Source organism: Trifolium pratense, linkage group LG1 (assembly GCF_020283565.1).
Source record: "Trifolium pratense cultivar HEN17-A07 linkage group LG1, ARS_RC_1.1, whole genome shotgun sequence".
NCBI classification, from domain to species: domain Eukaryota; kingdom Viridiplantae; phylum Streptophyta; class Magnoliopsida; order Fabales; family Fabaceae; genus Trifolium; species Trifolium pratense.
Window position 1 is genome coordinate 12,947,162 of NC_060059.1, and position 14,932 is coordinate 12,962,093.

General features: G+C 34.3%; 2 protein-coding genes and 1 pseudogene across 2 annotated transcripts; 1 reads left to right on the forward strand and 2 right to left on the reverse strand.

The window, feature by feature from the left end:
* Positions 1–2,704: 2,704 nt before the first annotated feature.
* Positions 2,705–11,116, reverse strand: LOC123888593 (annotated as a pseudogene).
* LOC123924862 (putative pectinesterase/pectinesterase inhibitor 28) lies at positions 7,945–10,008 on the forward strand. Its single transcript, XM_045977846.1, has 2 exons — positions 7,945–9,025; positions 9,299–10,008. The coding sequence occupies exons 1-2, from the start codon at positions 7,945–7,947 to the stop codon at positions 10,006–10,008; spliced, it is 1,791 nt and encodes a 596-aa protein (XP_045833802.1).
* A 476-nt stretch (positions 11,117–11,592) lies between the features above and the next one.
* LOC123902292 (pectinesterase-like) lies at positions 11,593–13,957 on the reverse strand. Its single transcript, XM_045951983.1, has 2 exons — positions 12,868–13,957; positions 11,593–12,732 (listed from the first exon to the last, which is right to left on the reverse strand). Exons 1-2 carry the CDS (start codon positions 13,871–13,873, stop codon positions 11,996–11,998), a joined length of 1,743 nt encoding a protein of 580 aa, XP_045807939.1. The 5' UTR covers positions 13,874–13,957; the 3' UTR covers positions 11,593–11,995.
* Between the last annotated feature and the right edge of the window lie 975 nt (positions 13,958–14,932).

Here is a 14,932-nt window from a genome sequence, read left to right on the forward strand (position 1 = left end):
TGGGACATCTTAGGCAACATCATTCTAGTGATACCAGAATTTCACAATACTTTTGTTTTTCTTATCCATCTTTTCATTTGTAGCTACCTCATAGGTTTGTAGTGAACCAACCAGTTCATCTAGCTTCATATCTGTGATATCCTTTGCTTCTTCTATAGCTGTGACTTTCATGTCAAACTTCTTAGGTAGAGACCTGAGCATTTTTCTTACCAGCTTTTCTTCAGGTATCTTTTCACCCAAGGCATCAAATTGATTGTCAAAATCAAGTATGGTCATGTGAAAATCCTGAATGGTTTCATCATCATTCATTCTAAGATTCTCAAACTTAGTTGTTAGGAGTTGTAGTTTAGACAGCTTCACTTTAGAGGTACCTTCATGAACAGTCTCAAGAATTGTCCAAGCTTCCTTAGCACAGACACACTTTTTGATGAGTCTGAATATGTGCTTGTCAACACCATTATAAAGTGCATATAATGCTTTTGAGTTTGCAAGAGCAAGCTCATCTTCTTCTTTGGACCATTCTTCAGCAGATTTCAACTCAGGAGTTGGTTTACCATCTTTGTCCATCTTCACAGGTGGAGTCCATCCTCTCAGAATTGCCTTCCATGTCTTGCTATCAATTTGTTTTAGGAAGGCCATCATGCGGGACTTCCAATAGTCATAGTTTGAAGCGCCAACCAAAAGAGGTGGTCTGGTAACAAAACCTCCTTCTTTGTCCATCCTTGCCAGAAACGATTTCCCTGGAGCTCATCCTAAAATTCAGAACAGGGTGCCTGCTCTGATGCCAATTGAAATTCCTGGCACACAGTGGACAGGTGTTGCTCAAGGTGTAGCAACACTTGTCTGTTGTAGACAGATGTTGTTACTGGTGCGCCAACACTTGTCTATAAACAGAGCAAATAACATAAAACAATACAAACAGTAAAGTAAATAACACACGAGAGTTGTTAACCCAGTTCAGCCTAAAGCCTACTCTGGGGGATACCAATCCAGGAATGAAGTCCACTATCAGCAGTATTACTTCGAAGCTAAACTCACCCGTTTACAACTTCTCACTTAATCACTACCCAATGACACTTCTACCTAGGAACTCCTAGATATGAGACCCCGTCCCAATTCCCACCTTAACAACACAGACAGCGTTGTTATTCAATTCAACAATCACAACAGGTGGAGACACACTCCTAAGAAACTAGGATTCACTCTTGCTTAAAAGCTTGCGAGTAAACCACACAACACAATAGAACAATCTCCGTACTTCAAAGCTTAGGAGAAGTTCACACTTACAACTCAATAACACTCAGGTCCTAAGCTTGCATCAATGAGACACAAGAAAGGCTCACAATTAACACTCTAAAATCCCTAAAACACACGCTTTGTAAGAACACGATTTTAGATGCTTGAAACCATATGCTTGCCTTCGTATTTATAGTAGTAGAACGACTTGGGCTTCAAGACAAAATTAGGGCTTCTAGAATTGCGGCAGCAGTGATATATTTTTGAAAACAATAGTTATATTTTTGAACCGCAAAAAATATATTTTCCAAAAATATAATTCCTTTGGAAAATAAAACTAGGGTTTGGCTGCCTCATGAAACACATTAAACACGTGCGCCTTCCTCTGTAAGAAACCTTGAAACAATTCTTCAAACAGATCTTCAAAAGATTGAGTAGAAATTTAAACCCGCTAGCTGGCGCGCACGATACAGAGTCAGGTGTTGTTCCAAAGTGTCCCAACATTTGTCACAACACTTGGGGTCAGCACATTTGTCTCAACACTTGGCTAAAATATGTTTTTGCAAAATGTAGCCAACTTACAAAAACCCAACAGTTATGAAACCAGCAAATTAAAGGAAATATTTTCATTCCTAGAGAAAAAGTAGAATCTTTCACAAATATAGATGGTTGTGCAATACTAATTTCACTTTTTTGTTTTTGGAATCTGAATTCAAAAAACAAAAGGAAGACAAGAGAAAACTCCAAAAATTACTGGTTATAGTATGTTGATACCTTATGTTTTGAAATTCTATGATGTTTACTTGTCTTTGTCCACTTTGGTTGGAGGGTACATGGAACGTGTTATGTTGTGAAAATGGATGTATGATGATTAATGAGGTGATAGAATAATTGCATATAGAGAGCTTAAGCACCACAGATACAATGGTATAAAGGTGAGTCTAATGCAGAATGTTTTAAGCTAAGGGCAGGCTACTCTATTTTATTTCTCAATCATCCAATTATGTTCTATGTATAAATATTAGTATAATCTTTTTGATCTTATGTAATGTTGCATAATTGAATGAGTGAATGAATAGTATTCAAGTAATTGACTATTCCTTGTGTCACAAGTCACAACAGTATGTATACAGCCTAATAGTTGATATTAATACAATATGGCCATAAGTAACTAAAATTGATTCCAAAATTTTCTTTTCTGATAAGAGGAAAAATTGAATAATTGATTCCAAAGTTAATTATGTAAAATCTGATTTAAATTTTTTGAAGAAAATAAGAGACAATAATCAAGATGGTTAAATAGAAAATGAAACTGATACATACTATAAGGAAGGAATAAAGATGGTTAAATAGAAAACTTAAAGGAAAGCTTAATGATTATCCAATAATAACAGATGAAATAAAATAAATAGCTTAATGGTTATACAAAATATTTGAATAAAATAATAAAAATGAGCAACATAATAATTTAAGATCCTAAGAAGGTATCAACCTTTACATTTGCTGCTCTAGACAAGAATTTCATACAAATAGGTGGCTGCACACCACCAAGAGCAAGAAAGGAGCTAGGAAGCGACCAAATGCCATCTCCACAAATCAAACCAGAAGCAACGGCCGATCCAAATGCATCCGCCTTAGCCCTATCAACCTTCTGCCAAACAAACAATATCAAGCTTCCAACACACATATCAATAGCAAAATAGCTTCCAATGTAGAAAGGTATAGCCATAGCCATAGGAACAGGAATAAACTTTGCATATTTCTCTCCGGCCAAATCGCGAACAAGATTAATAATCATTGCCCCAGCAAAAAACGCGCAGCAAAGTACAAGGCAGTTTTTCGGCAGAGCGGAGACACCGTCCACACCTAGTATAGCTATGTTACGATAAACAAGTGCATAAGGTGCAGGGTACGGTGAACCGGGTTGACCAAGAGTACCGAAAGCGTGGTAGAATAGCCAGAAAACACATGGTGATATAACACATCCCATAGCAGTTCCAATAACTTGGCTGACAAACATGGATTTCGGGGAAGCCAATGTCATGTAAAGTCCTGCATAAGGTCTGAAGCTGTTGAAACAATGTTCATCATGACACCACATGCTGCTAAACCCGCTATGACACCGCCGTTCGCTGCCCCTGCCCAAGCACAAATGATGAAGATGGCTAATTTTCCGTAGGTCGATGCAAGGGACCAATCTGTCAGTCCACAACCATAGGCATTGCAAAAGGCCAGTGCTGGTCCAAAGACGTAAATGCAAAGTATGTGATACCACTTTAGCTGGTGGAAAATGTAAGGGATGGTGATGGTTGATATTATTGCAATTATGACATAGCCCGAGATAGCAAACCAGGAGGGTATTTGATCTTTGAGGAACATCTCGGTTCTGCGCTTGTCATCGAACGAAAGTGTAAGTGAGAGATCTTGGGAGGGTGCTACACTGCTGTGTTTAAATTGGTTATACAAACTGTAAAGAGTACGGCCAAGAACTTTAACAAAATTGTATAGACCATCACCAAGAATCATTGCTATGGCTATGAAAACTTTGTAGCCTTGAAGACCATGTAAACTGCTTTGTTTGAGATCGGAAGGGTACCAATCTCCTTTTTTATCTTCGATGAGAGGCCACATGACACCCCAAGAAAGAATTCCACCAATGAGTAGTGATATATTGATTATATATGGACATATCATCCCGACTCCGACATAGGTAGCTGAAAAATCAAAATAGAACTTTCTTTGATAGGCTTCTAGACCAAATGTTGGGAAGCTTGAAAATCCACAAGAATCAGCAGAAGTGAAAAACCATTGGAAGAAACCCCACAAGAAACTAAAGGAGAAGAACTTTCCAAGTGCTTGTACTTGCTTCTTTGCTAGTTTGGCACCTTCTGTTGTATGGAAACTGTTGATAAGAGTGGCTGTTGCAGTTCCGCTTGGATATGTCAATCTGAAGTCAACAATCATAATCTTTCGGAGTGGAACCACGGAGAATATACCAAGAAAACTGACAACAAATAGAAACGCAATCATCCATCCTAAACCAGGAATCTTAACATCCATCATTACACTGGCGCCGCTTTGTTTTGCAACAGTTGGACTCATTGCAAACAAGTAACTACCAAAGCCGCCACTAAATGCAATGCCACTTGCAGCAACAACACAAGTCTGAATAACAGTATTCTCCTGTCTTGTAAACGGTTGATTAAGCAAACCCGATTTCTCAAGCACTTTAGTCCATGTCTTGACAAAGAAGAAACCTAACAATCCGGCCGAAACATTGAGAGAAGGAATAATACCGGTTGTAAGATTAAGCTTCATCACGATGAACGTGAAAAGCACTGATAACATGAAACTGACGATTATAGCCCTAACTGTAATCTGTTTTTGCCATGTTGGCACTGATTTTCCTTCAAACCCTTTTTCAATTGAAGCCTCATCCTCCTCCAGTTTTTCTTCCTCGTTAACTATCACCACCACTGTTTCGTTCTTGTTAGCCATATTTCTTGTTCAGTTGGTTTGGAGTTTAGAAGATGGACAATGAAAGAAAATAGTGAGAATTTGAATGTGTTAATATTTGAGTGATACTTGTGATATTTATAAGCAAGTGATTGTGAAAATAAAAACCAACAAACTTAATATATCTTATCTTTTTTATTATAAGTGATTACGTTGTTAAAACCTTTGATAAAAAGCAACAAACCTAACTACAACAATATAGAGATAAAACCAACCATAAGTAAGTAATTAGGTTGTTTGAATTGTACTTAATAATCCCTTCTTTATAGAGATAAACCAACAAACTTCTTTTTTTTTTTTTTGTCAAAGTAGCCTAATGACGAAAATCCACCTTAAAGATGAATAAGTGGAGTGTCCTGAGTTTGAACCTGGGCTCTGCAGATATATCTTATCTTTTTATTATAACTTAATATGCATTATCTTTTCAACAAACTAAATTTATGTATATTTTTATTCCAAAAAAAAAAAAATTATGTATATCTTATCTTTTTCACCGTAAACTAAAATTAAATTATGTATATTTTTTATTTGGTAATTGTTATATCTTATCTTTTTAAATCTAATTCTTAAAATTGCTTAAGTTATTTGTTACTGCTTTATATTTCAATCCAAACTTCAACTATAAATTAGTTTAGAGATCCGCACATTCGTACGGTACAATTGACTTTTATTCGATTAAATGTACTCTTTAATTGGAATAATCCTTAATCATATTTTACTTATATCACAAGTCACAACTCAACCTTAGATTATATGGGAACTGAATTCCTTGATCATAGGTATAAGAACAACAAACCTAATAATCAATACTACTAATTATAAGACTCTGTTTGACCACTGCACGAACGCCAATACACAATTTTGATCACTATTATTTTTAATTGTCTATTAGTAAAAATTATAAAAACTTAATATTTTGAAAATACTTATCAAAAAAAATTGAACAAGATCTTATATGCTAATATTTACATTTATATACTATTAAAAAAATACGATCAAAATAAGGTAAATAAATAGTACATTTTTGTCAAACAGGGTCTTATAATTAGGGACGAAGATAGTATATCATAACAAACGGTATATTAAAATCGATTACTACCAAATTTAATAATTTATTCTTAGTAGGATTAACCATATTTCAATTTTTGTATCTTCATTGTAATTTTACAAACAAAAAAAAAGTTATAGAAAGAAAAAAATGAATACAAAAAAGATCATATATGAATCTATACATAAATACAGGAACAAAATAAAAACAAAACAAAAATTATAGAAAGTTAAGTCAATAAAAAAAAAATAGAAATAATAAGATGAAGTACAATAAAAAACTTATAGAAAGTTTAGTCAATATAAAAATTTATAGAAAAAATAAGATAAATTAATACGCATAAAAATAACACCAAAATTACTAATATATTAAAATCGATTACCACCAAAATTACTAATTTATCCTTATTAATTTTAACCACGTTGCAAGTGTTATATCATTCATTGTAATTTCAATAAAAAATAAAGAAAGAATAAATACAAAAAAAAGTGATATGCTCAAAAATAGAAACAAAACATATTATATATCGGAACAAAATAGAACAATCTATACTCATAAAAATAGCAACAAACATATTAATACGATCAATTAAATAATCTATTAAAATTGAAAAAAAAAAGAATAAAATACCAACAAAATAGATTAATACGATCAACTCAAAATAGATAATAAAAATATAGAAATAAGAATAAAATAGTCAATTCTAATAAAAAAAAAGAGAATAAAATAGGTATAGATAAAATTTCAACATTATAATAATGACAAATTTAAACTAGTTAAGTATGTACTCGCTCGCTACGTCCCAAATTGAATAACACAGTTGACTGTTTCACGCATACCGATGCATAACTTTGACGATTAATATTATTAATTATATTATAGTAAAAATTATAAAAATTTGATATTTAAAAATACTCATCGAGACGATTTCAACAACATCTTACCTGCTAATATTTATTTTTATTTATTTGTAGAAAAATATGGTCAAAACAATATGTATGAATAATACAATATAATCAACTGTGTCACTCAATTTGGACGAGGGAGTATAATTTAAACTAATCTAAGCATTGGAAAGAGTGTTTCGAGGACATTCGTTTAGCAAAAACTCTGTAATTTTTCATTGATGCTCATTTATTTAAAATTGAATGATGTTACTTTTTTTTTTCATTTCTCTTTTTCTTTCATGTTGAGTGATTCTGGTTAAAATATTATCGATGGTTGGAATTCAAAATGTGATGTTACTTTAATAGAAATAAGCTAAATAAAAATATGTAAGAGATGATGACACAAATATTAGGGATTTGGATTATAGTTCCTCACTGTTTTCATCGCAACTATCAATTTATATATATTGGATGGATAAAAATAATTCATTTACAAAATTATTTCAGTCACGCATTATACCATTTTCTGTAACAGTTGAAAATCCACTTTCTAGTTAAAATTTATACCATTTAAATTCTTCTCAATTAGTCCACAAGTCCTAGCTCAACTGCGAAAAATTGCCGAAATTGTTAAGTCGAACGTCATAACTGGAGTTTGAACTTCGACTCTGTAACTTCTGTGTGCGAGTTTATAATAACTTTATGTCATGCGGTGGAGGAAGAAAAAATTAAGCAAGCTGAAGTCTCACCATAGAAAAATGTCTCCATAGAGGATTTGTTCCCTAATAGAGGTATTTCACTTTTAGAAAATAGAGAAAATCTATGCTTAGATGAAACAATCATGAAGTGTGTGGCATTGCCCACTACCACATTAAAATTAGCTTAATCTAAAAATTACATACCACAAATTTTTTATACATTATGCGGCTTCCGCGTGATTCCTTGTTTTTAGATAACATACTTAATCTAGTTTTTGACTCTAAACCTCACATTTACCATAACAACTTCTAAATAATTCTTTGATTAATTAATAATCTAAGTTGAATTAAATTATTTCTATTTTGGATGCCAATAAAAAATTTACACTCCGGTGGGGTTTGAAGGAGGATTTACCACCGCCTCATCAACATAACATTTTCTCTTCTCACAATTCTTTCTTTTGCATACAAAAAGATACATGCAATTGTTTGAAGGTGGAAATTCATGCAATGTGTATAAGTAATTAAATACCTACGTTCATAGGCTAGATAAATCAAAATGGTTGACGAAGATACACAAGGAAAGAGGAGAATCATCATAATCGGCGTATCAACATTTTTACTAGTGGCTATGGTGGTTGCAGTTACCGTTGGCGTAAATTTTAAATCTATCAATGGTTCTGATTCTGAAAATAGCACCGACGATAAGCCTCGCGTGGCTACAACTGTAAAAGCAGTGAAAGCCTTTTGCAGACCAACCGATTATAAAAAAGAATGCGAGGAGAGTCTATTAGCAAATGTCGGTAACACAACAGATTCAAGAGAACTCATTAAATTTGCTTTCAATATTACCATTGGAAAAATCGGGGAAGGAATCAAGAAAACCAATGTATTGCAAGAGGTTGAGAAGGAACCTAGGGCGAAAATGGCGCTTGACACATGCAAGAAATTAATGGATCTATCAATTGGCGAATTCGATAGGTCTCTTGAGAGAATAAAAAAATTTGACCTCGACAATCTTGAAAGTTTTCTAATGAGTTTGAAAGTTTGGCTAAGTGGTGCAATTACATATCAAGAAACTTGTTTAGATGCTTTTGAGAATACTACTAGCGATGCTAGCGGGAAAATGAAGACGATCTTAACGTCTTCAATGCACATGAGTAGCAATGCACTTGCAATTATTTCCGATTTGTCGGATAATCTTTTGAATTTCAATTCAAATTCGAATTCGACAGGAGACGGACGTCAACTTATCGAAAATAATAAGAGTAAATATGTCAGTGAACAAATTGTTTCACATGATGATGTTAATGAGGTTCCTTCTTGGGTTGGTGATGATTCAAGTGTTGGTGTTCGTAGACTTCTTAATGTACCTCAAAATAAACTAAACCCTAGTGCGGTTGTGGCTAAAGATGGTAGTGGGAAGTTTAAGAGTATTAATGATGCTTTGAAGCAAGTTCCAGAAAAGAACCAAAAACCATTTGTTATTTATATCAAGGAAGGTGTTTATCAGGAGTATGTTCAAATTACCAAAAAAATGACTCATGTTGTGTTTTTTGGTGAAGGTCCCAACAAGACACGAATTGTTGGAAACAAAAATTTCATAGATGGGATTAACACTTACAATACCGCCACTGTTGGTACGTATATATCCTTTAATTTATTGTTTATTTATAGGGTCATGCTAAATCGTATCTCTGGGATTAACACTTACAATACCGCCATTGTTGGTACGTATAAATTTCACCTTTTAAAATGAATAAGTGGGAGTACCAGGGTTTAAATCCTGATCCCTGCATAATACATGCGATGTTCCTACCAACTGAGCTATGCGGGAGTGCGGGACCATTGATGTCATATTTTATTGTAATAACAAATGGATTAATGGCAATATATATATATACTTATTGCAGCTGTCCAAGGAGATTATTTTGTGGCCATCAATATGGGATTTGAGAATTCAGCAGGACCTCACAAACATCAAGCAGTAGCCATAAGGGTTCAAGCGGACAAAACAATCTTTTACAGATGTTCCATGGATGGATATCAAGACACGTTATATACTCACGCATTGCGTCAGTATTATCGCGAATGTACAATTTCAGGCACCATTGATTTTGTCTTTGGTGATGCAATAGCTGTTTTCCAAAACTGCACTTTCATTGTAAGAAAACCATTACAAAACCAACAATGCATTGTAACTGCACAAGGTAGGAAAGAGATCCATCAACCATCTGGAATAGTTATTCAAGATTGCTACATTCTGCCTGAAAGTCAAAATGTAACACTCGAACACAAAACATATCTCGCGCGTCCATGGAAGAATTTCTCAAGGACTGTCTTCATGAAAACTTACATTGGTGATTTGATTCAACCTGATGGATATATGCCATGGCAAGGACCAAATGGCACTCTAACTGGAATGAATACTTGCTTTTATGCTGAGTATGATAATATTGGCCCCGGTTCAGATAAATCAAAACGCGTAAAATGGCCCGGAGTTAAGGTTCTTAATTCAAAAGCTGCAAGTAATTTTTTACCATCTATGTTCTTTCATGGAGATGATTGGATTAAGGCTACTAGAATTCCTTACTCTTCTGGTGAGAAACCCCCTAAGCAGTAAATTAATTATTATTTACCAGGTGTATATATGTATGCACATGCATGCCTAGGCCAATATTTTGTACAGCTAATTAATTGTATATATATGTTTCGACTTTCATATTTACTAGATTAGTTATTTTTTTTGGTGTAAATCGGATATCTTCTTTCACGAATGTAGAGATTAATCACTCAAGTCGGATAATATAATTTGAAAGTCTGTATATTTTTCATTGTTGTATGTCATGTTATAGAAGATTATGTTTTCCTACGTCACAGATTTCCATATAGTCTATCTTCATTTGTAAACGTAGCTGCATTTCTCGACTTCCATACAACCCTATAGATAGTAGCATGCCAAATCACCCAAAAACCGAGTCGAAGTTTTTTATTCCGAGCCATCCTACTAAATGTTAGCGCAACAATGATTAATCTTACAATATTAGAGAATGAATAAAAAGAGAGAGAAGAATATGAGAGAAATAGTATTGTTCATTAAAAATTGAAAGTAACAATTATATCTCCTTTTATACAAAATAACTTGTTAGTCAAGTCATTATAACCACTTTAACTAACGGTAACAAACTAGTTGTTTTTGTTAACTACACTAACTAGTTATGGATTACTCTACAACACTAACACACTTAAATAACAAGAAAAGATTTGACGGAATAACGATTATCAAACCAGGCCACCGAAAGACCTCTCGCCAAACATCAAAGGAAAAATCAGAGTAAAAAAGTGTGGAGAGAATATTCTGCCACACCTATACGCTGAGCATAGGCTAGCGACACTCCGTTCTCCAACACTCTACAATACGCCAAGTTTCACTTTGAAGGAATCTTATTTAAAAGGAGCTTCCAGGAAAAAGCAATCATTTTCGACAGAGCCTTGCTTTGCCAAATATGCTTAAACGCAAACTGTTTCGACTGATCAAGTGTCGTTCCATCTGTAACACCACTCATAATCAACCTATATGCTGACTTGACTAAGGACAAACCCCCAAATTCCAAAATATTTGAAAGGAACACTTCATTGCTTACAATAAAATGATTTGACACATTTATCCCAAATAAACAACTTTCCAAAAATTCATCCTCAACCCTGAAGTCATCAAAACCTGGCTCCATATTGCATCATTCATATGCATGGTTACCATTTTGTTTTTATGTTTGCACATGTTTGTTGAGAACGCTTGGTTTGTATTTTATAATTGACATATTAAATACATGTAAGAGATATTCAAAACTTGACATAGATTCATATATCTCTCTTTACTTATTTTACCACTTATTCATAAACAAAATATTTAGTGTTTTACTTGTGGTTTGGTAGGCTAGCCATAATCATAATAATTTGGTCTTTATCCTACGAGACTTCTCCTTTTATAGACTGATTTGTGCTCATTGCCAAAAAAGAAAATTCACACTTGTAGTTGATGGTTGTGACTTAACACAATCTTGTACTTTTCTTGCATCTCTAATTTTTGTTGCATTGGCTACTTTTTCTAGTAGCAAACATGGTCACTTGGAGGTGTCTAGTGTACAAAAAGGAATTTTTCTGTTCACTTTGGGAGACAAGGGGTGCAAGTTGAAGCATTTGCTTCTCAAAAACTAAAACTTGTGTTATTGGAAAACATTATTTTTAAACCTTGTTAGCTTAATTTTATGTTGTTAGAGGTTGATAGATTTTCTTGTATGACTTAATCTAAGAGTGGTTTTCATCCAATATATTTGAATTTATTTCAATCCAAAATGGACTTTGAATAATTTCTTTTTTTAATTTGTACAGTACAGATGGGAAGCCACTCCTAAACAAAAAACCACAAAAAAAAAAAGAGAGCATTAACTTGCATTACATGCAAAGTTATGAATCTCTTGCAAAAATAAGTACATCCTCTTTAGAAGAATTAATGAATGGTATCAAAATGAAATAATGAATCACCAAAATAATAATTAGAGATTAATTACGAATACTCTTTGTAAGTAGTAAGCACCCTCTATTCAACATCACCATTTATGCACTGTCTTGTTGTGCTTTTTGTGTTCAGGAATACCGGAAAAGAAAGGAATTCCGGTTTCCTCGATCCAGTCACCACCATGGAAGAACTTGGATGGTGCAAACCAATGTGCCGCCTTGGAATTAAGGTTCCAAATTCCAGGCCATTTCACACGCTTTGATTTGTCTGAACCAGGGCCATAGTTATGGTACTCAACGTAGAAGCAAGTGTCCATGCCGGCGAAACCAAATTCTGTTTGCCATGGCAAATAACCATCGGGTTGAATCAAATCATCGATGAAGGTATCCATAATGATAGTCCTAGAGAAGTTCTTCCATGGACGGGCTAAGTAGGCCTTGTTGTCAAACCTGACCGGGTAGAACTCAGGGTCGGAAACAATGGAGCCTCCTTGGATGATTATTGCTGATGGTTGGAATTTTTCTTTCCTTCCTTGTGCGGTCACAATGCATTGTTGGTTTGACATAGGCTTACGGACCACGAATTTGCAGTTTTGGAAAACGGCTAAAGCATTACCAAAGACGAAGTCGATGGTACCTGAAATGGTGCAATCCCGGTAGAATTGACGCATGGTGTGTACATAAAGTGTGTCTTGATAACCATCCATTGAGCAATTGAAGAAGATGGACTTATCTCCTTGAACCCTTAGTGCCACTGCTTGATGTTTGTGTGGACCGGCAGAGTTTTCAAAACCCATGTTGATGGCAGTAAAGTGATCTCCTTGAATAGCTGCAACCATATGCATAAAGGTCTCATCAATATATAATTCATATTTCAAAATCGAAAGGAAGTAAAAATTTGCGGAAGAAAGTAGCAGTTGTTTAATTAGTTTCTACATATATGCATGAATTAAAAGATACATACCAACAGTGGCGGTTCTGTAGGTGTTAATTCCATCGATAAAGTTTTTGTTGCCGGTGATTACTGACTTCTTACCACCCTCACCAACAAACACGACATTGGTCATATGCTTGTTAACTTCAACATACTCTGCATAAACACCCGCCTTAATGTAGATTATAAATGGTTTTTTGCTCTTCTCGGGAACCTTTGTCAATGCCTCATTAATGCTCTTAACATCACCACTACCATCTAAAGCTACAGTAACATCAGGCTTGTGTTTGAATGAGTTTGTCTTTGCATCAAGGAGTCTGCGATGATCAACCCAAGAAGGAGTCTCGGAATCATGAAGGAGACGACGTCCGAGAAATTTGGTGACATTCCAATCAGAGACAGTATCAGCAAAATCGGAAATGATGGCAAGGGCATTGCTACTCATGTGCATGCTTGATGTTAATAACTCCTTCATCTTCTGACCAGCATCGGTGGTAGTGTTCTCGAACCCATCCACACATGTATCCATGTATGTAACTGCACCATTGAGCCAAACCTTCACATTCATGAGGAATTTGTCAAGATCTTGAAGATGAAACTGGCCCATTCCATCTAGTGACTTTGTGAATTCACCAATGGAGAGATCCATAAGTTGCTTGCAAGTATCAAGTGCATCCTTGGATCTAGGATCCTTCTCAACCTCATCCATTAGATCCGTTTCTACGAGTTTTTCACCAATTTTTTTTATGGTAACATTGAATGCTATTTTAATAAGTTCTTTTGGGTCGGTGACATTGTTGGCCTCCGCTTCTGATGTGAGGGCATCCTCACATTCCTTCTTGTATTCGGCGGGATGACAAATGGTTTGTACTGCTCTCACTGTGGAAGCAACATGATTTTTCCTATTGTTCTCTATATCATCTTCCATACCATTTTGGTTACCAACAGTGACAGCAACAACCATAGCCACCAATAACAAGGAGGATACGCCAATTATGGCGACTCTTCTTCCTTTCTGTGCCTCTCCTCCTGACATTGTTTATTTATGAGGAAAGGCACATATAACAAAATGAAGAAGAAAAAATTGGTTTGTGAGGATACCTGTGTTTTAACATGCAATGTTAATAGAGTTATTTATATGCATAGATATGGATTCAAATTTGGCGTTTCTATTCATTCATTCCTATAATTAGTAAAACACGAAAGCCACACAATTTAATATGTTTTGACTTTCATATTTACTATATTATTTATGTTTGGTGTCAATCATATATCTTCTTCCAAAACTGTAGAGATTAATCAATAAAGTCGGATAATATAGTTAAAAAGTTTGCTTATTTTTAGTTGTTGCATGTCACGTTATAGACGATTATGTTTTCCTACGTCACAGATCTATAAATTATGAATTGATGTACGATTTTATATTCAAGTGATGTAATATTAAACCTATTATTTATATTTATTTTTTCAAATTTCAAATTAATTTTATACCAACATCAAAGGATGTGTGTGTGTGTTTCTTATTTGAATTAGAAATTTCTCACACTTCTTTTTCCATTATTTTATACATATATTTTTTAAAGGCTAAACTATTTTAAAAAACTATATATTTTTTTAAAGTTACAAAACCAATGAACACAAAGTTGTGCCATAAAGGAACGCACCAAAAACTACAAGAGTTGCCTCAAAACAAAAAACAAAACAGTCGAGCCTACCTAATTAAACTACATGAGTTGCCAAATCAGGAAAAAAATATAGAACAAACATAAACCTTGCTAATATTAAACCTCAAAACCAAACACCAAGGAAGCTATAGAACCGGTGCCAAAGCTACCTAATTAAACATTTTTCGTGATCCCACGACCATTCATAGAACAAACACACAGACTAACTTGTTATATTTCCTTTTATACAAAATTAACTTGTTAGTCAAGTCATTGTAACCACTAACTAACTGTAACAAAACTGTTTTATTAACTACTCTAACTAGTTATGGATTACTCTACTACACTAACACACTGAAATAATAAGAACAGGTTTGACAGAATAATGATTACCAAACCAGGCCATCGGAAGACATCTTGCCAAACATCAA